General features: G+C 38.8%; 2 protein-coding genes across 3 annotated transcripts; one reads left to right on the top strand and one right to left on the bottom strand.

The window, feature by feature from the left end:
- Positions 1 to 143: 143 nt before the first annotated feature.
- LOC139109618 (coiled-coil domain-containing protein 12) lies at positions 144 to 1,712 on the top strand. 2 transcript variants are annotated; one of them, XM_070668839.1, is made up of 4 exons: positions 144 to 336; positions 415 to 553; positions 673 to 825; positions 1,061 to 1,201. In XM_070668839.1, the coding sequence occupies exons 1-4, from the start codon at positions 209 to 211 to the stop codon at positions 1,067 to 1,069; spliced, it is 429 nt and encodes a 142-aa protein (XP_070524940.1). In that variant the 5' UTR covers positions 144 to 208; the 3' UTR covers positions 1,070 to 1,201. The 2 variants fall into 2 exon arrangements, with proteins under 2 accessions (XP_070524940.1, XP_070524939.1); XM_070668838.1 differs by having other exon boundaries at positions 145 to 336; positions 673 to 1,712.
- LOC139109611 (carbonic anhydrase 2) lies at positions 1,117 to 6,377 on the bottom strand. Its single transcript, XM_070668829.1, has 6 exons — positions 6,237 to 6,377; positions 2,875 to 2,916; positions 2,636 to 2,797; positions 1,869 to 2,116; positions 1,522 to 1,758; positions 1,117 to 1,368 (listed from the first exon to the last, which is right to left on the bottom strand). Exons 1-6 carry the CDS (start codon positions 6,283 to 6,285, stop codon positions 1,117 to 1,119), a joined length of 990 nt encoding a protein of 329 aa, XP_070524930.1. The 5' UTR covers positions 6,286 to 6,377.
- Positions 6,378 to 8,176: the final 1,799 nt, after the last annotated feature.

Here is an 8,176-nt window from a genome sequence, read left to right as displayed (position 1 = left end):
CTTTTTAAGATAGAACGTAGATTTGAAAACCTTCTCTTTTAAATTTAATATTTTGCACCGAAGTTGTTGCTCATGCGCAAAGCAATCGACCCATCTAGGAACAAAGCACTGTGTTCAGAGTCTTTAGACTTCAAAAGCGCCAACGGCCAACCGTAGAGTCGCAACCGAGCATCATTTGGAAATTCGCAGGCGCTCAGATTGTTTAGAAATGACGGAGGAGAAAATTGGCTTGTTAGAAGAAGAGGCTCTAAAAAGAAAAGAACGGCTACAAGCGCTGAAACGAAAGAATGAAGAAGGCAGCGAGGAGACAAATGACGTGGCCGAAAGTTTGCCGAGGTAAGGCTCGTTTAACGTACGCTAGTTCAAAACTAACCTAACTTCGCTGCCGCATTGATCGAAGTCTCGTGTTTTCAGACCGAAGTTTCGAAGTTACAAGCCACAGGACGAGAGTTTAAAGAATAACGTAATCGAGAATGCGAAACCCGGGGACGTAGAAACTGTGGTCCAGGATCAACTGGACGCTGCGAAAAGTAAAGTGGTTATCGAGGAACTGGTAAGTCTAAGGCTTCCACAGAATTTATTTTTGGATTATTTTGTTACTTGCCGACAATCACCTGTTAACGTTTTTGTCTTTTCGATTCTTCATATTTATATATTTTATTTATTTAATAGGATATTAGTAATTTAGCACCGAGAAAGCCTGACTGGGATTTAAAGCGAGACATGGCTAAAAAATTAGAAATATTAGAGAGGAAAACGCAGAAAGCAATAGCAGAAATAGTAAGAACACGTCTCAAACAAGGACAACAAGATCTAGCGGCTTATGTAAATAATCATAACGAATAATGACGATATAGTATTGTTACCGAAACTGAATATTTTGTAATAAATTATTTTTTTTATTCATAGAATATATATTTAATAATTAACGTTAATTATATAACTGGTTACTTAATTAAATGCCGTAGACATAATACTGTCATATTATAAAATTAGATCATAATTACTTTTTGCTTGGTAATACTTTGTCATCGTTCTTATTCTTTTTTTTTTTGTTTAGCGATTATGATAGTGATTAAAAACACTCTTTGACTAGAATATAATCTATAAAGGACCTTACATGGCAAATAGAAAGATTGCCAAAAGTGCTCCCAGTGCTACGAACAGAATCGGCATTTTGACACTCGGTCGCGCTGTGCCGTTGTCCGAGTGCCCTACGAAATGATGGTCATAAGAAGCGTTATTCGACGGACTAAACTCGATCGGAATGTTCTGATAAACCACTCGATCTTCTAGAGGTTGCACCGGCCGAAAATTGTGAGTTAACTTGTTGCCCTCGGGATTTCGTAAATCACGAAACGCAGCCAGCTGAAATTAAACAGAAATCTGTGTACTCGTTGCGTATCAAGCTGACAGACATACATGTACGTAGTTCAAAAAAGATCTACGTTACAAATTTCTTAATTTATAAATAATAGAGCATTAAAACAATTGTAGCATTTACAGATTATGTTCAGAGACCTGATCGTGTGACAGTTGTTGATGATCTTTAAAGTCAATCCATGTGGCAACTTCGAGGCACGGTGGAGTGGTCAGCGAGCCGTTATATGTGAAATAATCCTGCATGCTTGCAATATCCGGCACGAGTATGTCTCCCAGTAGCAAAGATTGTTCCAGTGCCTTACCTTTGCCGACCACTTCTATGTCAGGTAGCACTTTTATAATGGATTCGTATATAGAATTCGGTTGGGGGCTTATCTATATAATTTTATTAAAAAGCAAGTGCGTGAGACTTTAAAAAAAAGTTGCAAAAATATTTAATTAAGCGTAAGAATACCAATTAAATTCGATTAATTTGGTTTTCTTACCTCATATAAATACGCTAAAATAGCCAGGCCGTCGTCATGCTTAAGAGCCTCGTTCATTGACTTGTAATCCTCTTTATAAAACACGGCGTGCATTTCCATTGGGAATGAATGATTATTAATTAAATCCTCCGATCCTTCGTAATCATTCTCGCCCCAATGGAAATGCAATTGTTCAAACACGTAGACGCGGTCTTTTAAGGGTCCTCCGGTTAACATAGCTGCCTTGGACTCGTTGGTCTTCAACATAACTTTATTAAAGGAACAAAGAAAAAAAAACATTTTATTTTTCAGCATGCAGTTATTAAAATATTAAAAATATCTTTTTTATATAACGTTAATTAAATTTATGTAACTGCGTATTATAAGTAATCTTCATATCTACGCTCGATTATGTATTAACTAGCGCGATTTAAATCATTACCTCGTGATTTAACCGCCAGTAATGACACGTACGAATCGTTTGTTAACTTTTTTAGCGTTTTCGCCATCACTGTACAACAATCGTGTGATTTATTAGTCGATTTTATACATCGGGAGTATATAATGTTTATAATTATACGATTTAAAGTCTGTTTTTCCTTGTTTCCACGCTTTGCCGATTATATCGCAACGACAACGTTTTTCTCGAACTTAATTCTACGTGAACGCGATCGCGAGGGGTTTCCCAGCGGGATCGATTAAAGCGAGCCGCGAGAAAACCACGAGCCGAACGAATCTGAACGTCTCTATCTCTCTCTCTCTCTCGATCGCGCCGTGGAATTTCTCACCTGTGTGGCCGTTGTTCGTCATGTATGACCGACACGGATTGTCAATGCCGATTAATCGTAGCGGTGGCAGACTGACATTCTTGACATTATGCTCCTCTATGTTAATAGGCGACTGGTGCTTGCCTACACACGTGTGATACTCCTTACCCCAGTGTGACGGACCTAGAAAAACGAGGTTGATCCGATTTCAAAAACGCCTCACCATCGTTGACGATCGGATAACTTCTTCGTGCACTCACCTTGACTTCCCTCGTAACTAAAGTCTTGACCGCGGCAGAGACCTGAAAAGAGAAAGTTTTCATTACTTACAAATCGCTCATAAAGAAGAAAAAAAAAACTGATGTGAGACAACGGTGAATAATGGCCAGCAATGTTAGTAAGATTATTATTTTGTTTACAATAATTAATTATACTTTCACATACATTTACATTAATGTGCCCAAAATTTTGCCCGTTTAAAGATGTTTTATATAGAATCTCCCTAAGCGATATTATATTTAGCAGTTGTGAGTATAATTTTGTCTCGGTAAATTTTTAATTCGCGCACCGTGTCTGAATTGTTCTCGTGGAAAAAGAGGGTAGGGTGTCTTCAGGTCTACATTAAAATTCATGGTACTGGCCGGTAACTGTTAATCGTCGTAAGGAGTATATTAATTTCCCGTTCAGATGCTATCGACGCGCTTTCTAACGGATCGACCAAATGCTGCGGGAGATTTTCGCGGAAGTTGAAAGTGCGTTTCGAGCTCTGTCTCTTGAAAGACAATCGGCCGTTTCCGTGTGCTTATTATGCGCCAGAACGCCTCTTGATTATCTAGTTAACGAGGGTACTCGCGATTCTTTGCCGGTGCTTATTCGGCAAGCGAGTCGTCACCTGGTTTCTTTAAGGCCCTCGCATCTGCTCGACACATGCGACGAAAGATTGCCATACTCAAGAATATTACTTTCCAGCCCGAGCGGTCACGCAGGGACCGCCGACGTGACACTGTCTGGAAATCCTTGGCTGATTTAAAGCGATTATCTTGAGAATGATGAACATCCTCGGCGTCCTCCCATTACGCGAAATTTTTATTGTTGCGTATGATTACGTGAGACACGAGGAACGTCGGTGGAACATTTAATGATAACGCGAAATTGAAAAAAAAAAGTAACATACGCGAAGAAACACTTTTTGTGAAATAATACTCTCTATCGGTCAACAAGTTAATAAAAAAAAAAAAATGTTATATTTCAAAATTCTCACTTGCTTGCCCTCAAATTAATAATGACGAATAATGACGTATGTATTGAAGGGCAAACGAGGGAGATTTGACCAACAGCGAAAAATGCTATTAATAGCCGTTCCAGTAATGGACTGAAATATGGTTAACTTTGGAAATGGTAGACGTTCGTGTAAACGCGATTGCGATCCATCAATTTTATATGACAAAATTGCGGGAATCGATATCGCGTGGCTAAGAGAATCGTCCTTAAAGTTGCTATGTTTGTGACAACTTGACAGAATGATGCGAGCTGCAATTTGCGTATGAGACCTTCATCAATTTAACGTATTAGCTAACAGAGCGGTACGTTAGAAATTCACTCGAGGACACGGTTGTGTTTTACCTCACATATCGGAAGACGAATTTATTTAAACTGTTTATGAACAAATCCTCTGCAATTAAGTACGCGGCCACGTTAGCCTCCCGCAACATTTTCCACGCTCGATAAAATTAATCGCCCGTGTGTCTTAACATTCCGCCTGCCAATTTTCCCGTATCGTGCGTGAATTTACATTTTTACGATAACAAACATATTTTCTAAAGCGATAACAGTGTTTCACGTCGGCATGGGCATTGCGATACGTGCTAATGTCAAGAACTGTACAATTTCCAAAAGTTCTACTCCTCTTTTTAATTACAAGTTTATTGTTACTTCGCGAAAATTACGTGCGCTTTAACGATAACGGAGACAACGTGCCGACAATGATATAAAATGATAATACCGCTTGGGTATATGACTTTTATCAGACGATTTACTAAGAAAATATGAGACATTAGTCCAGCTCGAGAGGATTAGTTAACATTCGCTCGGCAACGTGTACGTAAACCATAAAAAAGCACGTTGCTTCTGATAAAAATTCCATTGTTTCTACTTAAAGCCATGCAGTCGTACATAATTCCGTTTAAGAATGTTGACGGGAGTTTTCCGCATTCAATATGTAAAAATACACGACAGAACGCGCATACAAGTTGATTTATTTGTAGTGATTTATCTTAACGGGATGTTCGACGTGTGTCACGAGAAGAGTCCATCGTTAGGCTCATCATTTTTGCATGATAATCATTATCCGTGTCATCGATTACGATAACGAAGCAGAATTTTCCTGTATTTTGATTTGATTCGGCGGATACCGATTTTCGCGAGTTTCCATTTGCGATACGCGAATATGTCAACGTCGAGTTCTCGAACAAATCATGGACAAAAATAGTAATCATTATGCATAAGTGATGAGCTTAACGACGAATTCTTCTCGTGACACACGTCAGACGAATCATTAAGTTAAGTTAAATCGCAAATAAATGTACTTGTATTTAATCGAGCAATTTTATATGTTAAACGCGACGAACTTTTTTTTTTTTTGCAACATTCTTGATGAAAATTACGGGTGATTGGATGCCTGCAACTCGATAGAGAATTCTTGTTAACGAAATTGTAACTGGTAACTTGATCGCATTTCATGCGCTTGCATTATTCCGCTATCATTTTCAGCAACTTTGAAACGTACATTAATGTATTAAAAAATTTATCTTTTTACGTGCCATTATAGTTAAAAATTGCCTAATATGTATACGAAATATGCCGGCTTGACGAAGTGAATTGTTTGCTTGTCTCATTTCGTTTTATCGCGTCCAAAAATAAAAATAGGTCCTGCTTTAGCGTTTATCACTAAGTACGAATAGCTGACGTCTGCTGCATAATAATTTTGGTAAACGATTGCTCCTTAGCGCGACACATATCAGTACCGAGATTTAAATGATAATCTTATTAGGAAACGTCAGATAATTTTCTTCATTATCATAATTTTTTCGTGAAGCTAATATCACGATTTTAATATGTATTTTCTTCGTTACAAGTGATTCTCGCATTTCAGTCCCACGTAATCAGTCATACAAGCCGGCTATTTGCGAAATTGATTAATTTTATAAAATGAAGAGTACGAAATTTATTTTGCACGTAAAAAGTTAAACTGTAATCAGTAACGTTAACGCTAACATTTTAAAAAGTCTAAAAAGTGAAATTAATTACTATGGTCGTGAACGCCTTATACAATATTTTTTTTTTACAGCTTTTAACAAGAATTTATAGGATATATATTATTTTATATAATCATTACTTTGTATAATAATGCATATTTAAAGTAACCGAAATAATTACTTGATAATTAATAATACTTAATGTTGAACGAATAATGAACAATAATAAAAATACTTTTTTATTTTGCAGTTAATAAAAAAATAACTCGGCGAAAAAACAACCGTTTGAGACAACAGCTTTGCGAAAAAGGTCCACGTGGAAAGGCTGGTGCAAAGTGATTGTGCTAAAAGTTCAAGCGCAAACTCACTCAATGAGAGGAGGAGGCCAAGACAGATGACCGAAAGCACCATGATCATTCACCTCGTCAGCATGCACCATGAAATCTCGTGGCGCTAGCGACAATTCCCCGAAACGTCGAGGAATCAGCGAGGTAATGCGAATACAACTGTTACGGCCGGTGGTAGACTAAGTACTGTCCCGACTACGTCGAGTCCATGTTAAATAAGAGTTCGCCGCTTCTATTTCGCGACATACGATTGACTCGGCTACTACCACGCGTAGTCAATCGACAGCGGGGAGGGAAGAGCGATTTGTTTCACGACGATTTGCAGAATCGACGGCGAGTAATGGCTTTAAAATGCGACCTTGGAAAGTATGGAAAAAAAAGGCGAATTAAAAGCGGCCGACATAAAAGGCTGCCTTTGATAATCAAAAGCAAATTGCAGGCTAATCGCCAAAATCTTTCGGTGTCGATTTGCGAGATAGACCGATCGTTTCTAGAATTACGAACAGTTATTCGAAAGCCTGTTATCTTGCACTATCTTTATTATTCCAATAATTTATGGAAATTTAGAAAAAAAAAAAGAAGTGATACATACTTCTTGTACTAGAACTGTACAGTTGAAAAATATTCAACTTGCTGCGAGTAACTGCGTCGGAGTGACTTTGTGTCTTTCAAGGAAAAGTGAAACGAATAATTATTCCTTCTGGAACGAGACATTTTCACAATAATAGCACCGTTTTCTTTTTATAATTTTTTAGGGCGATAGTCTTTATGGAATTTTTACCGTTTGACAAGTAAATTTATCAAATTGGATTACTTCGAAAAGCGGGGAAAAATGTAAAGTCGCCCGGATGCTTAAAATTTTGATAATTATATGCAAGGCCTTCGCTTGGACATGTATATCTCGTAATTTAATACTGTAAACGGTTCGCGAGCACAATTTTACATACATATATTTAGTACTGAGCAGTCCGTTTAGCTTTCGCTTTGTTATTTGGTATTTAACAGTCTGTTTGACTAACACAGACGGAAATCTCTTGAATGAATATATCCGGCGATATGTAATGAATAACTTATGGTACCTTCCAACCACTGCTACCGCTTTTCGGTATTCCTCGACTTCCGTTCCGCGAAAATTATTCTCTGTGGTCTCCTCCGACCGAACGACTCGCAATTCGCGGCAGATTCGTTACACAATTCACGATCTCATTTCCGAAAATTGGCTATTGAAAGATTAATAACATCCTGTTTTTATCAATATGCTATGTAGAGAACGACGTGCATTTATCGTCGGATTTTATTAACCGGAGACTGATTATCGAATCTCTGCCTCTAATTTTTATTAATGTCGTTTTTTTCTTTACAGGAAAATATTTGGCAGCGATATGCCGTCGACTATATTAGTGCGATAACGTTGAAAACGAGAACTTCATCGAGACTAGCAGGCGAAACGCGTTCGATTTCGCAAGGGTTTCACCACCGTTAGCGGCGGTGGACACACAATAGGAATCTCGAGAGCGAGACCGCCGCAAAACGCGATCGGAGGTAGAATTTTTGCAGGTGCCCGCTCCGCTGAGAGATCTGTACCAAGAACAATGTTCCGAGTAACGGTGCGTTACGTAAGAATGATCGATCAACCGAGTGGTCCTGCGAGGTGCGTGCTCCCCTCGGTTGGTTCAACACGCCGGCAGGATTTCGAGCGAGCTCCGATTTCTGAGGAACGATCGCGTGTAATACACGGCTGATAAAGGACTTGGCCGATGCCGCGCGCGACTTGTCACGCCCGTTGGAATTCGTGTGTTAACGTCGCCGACGAAATGTATCGCCGCCTGAATTTCTGGAAAATTAACGTAATTGGTCACGCTTAACAATGCAGCGTGCGGCGAGCGGCACAATGTTGCTGCCTGGCTATTGTTTGCCGATTGCACAACGCCAGAAATTGAGATAACAATCAGGCGAGGTAA

Source organism: Cardiocondyla obscurior, linkage group LG18 (genome assembly GCF_019399895.1).
Source record: "Cardiocondyla obscurior isolate alpha-2009 linkage group LG18, Cobs3.1, whole genome shotgun sequence".
Taxonomy (NCBI): Eukaryota; Metazoa; Arthropoda; class Insecta; order Hymenoptera; family Formicidae; genus Cardiocondyla; species Cardiocondyla obscurior.
Note: the sequence above shows the minus strand (reverse complement) of the source record. Positions and strands in the feature narration are given on the sequence as shown.

Excerpts from the sequence above, each read along its gene's own strand:
- LOC139109618 (XM_070668838.1), top strand. The coding sequence starts at position 209 with ATGACGGAGGAGAAAATTGGCTTGTTAGAAGAAGAGGCTCTAAAAAGA. Across the intron at positions 337-414 it reads GTGGCCGAAAGTTTGCCGAG|ACCGAAGTTTCGAAGTTACA; the intron begins GTAAGGCTCGTT and ends TCGTGTTTTCAG. Across the intron at positions 554-672 it reads AAGTGGTTATCGAGGAACTG|GATATTAGTAATTTAGCACC; the intron begins GTAAGTCTAAGG and ends TTTATTTAATAG.
- LOC139109611 (XM_070668829.1), bottom strand. The coding sequence starts at position 6,285 with ATGATCATGGTGCTTTCGGTCATCTGTCTTGGCCTCCTCCTCTCATTG. Across the intron at positions 2,117-2,635 it reads GACGAACAACGGCCACACAG|TTATGTTGAAGACCAACGAG; the intron begins GTGAGAAATTCC and ends CCTTTAATAAAG. Across the intron at positions 1,759-1,868 it reads TTTTAGCGTATTTATATGAG|ATAAGCCCCCAACCGAATTC; the intron begins GTAAGAAAACCA and ends AAAATTATATAG.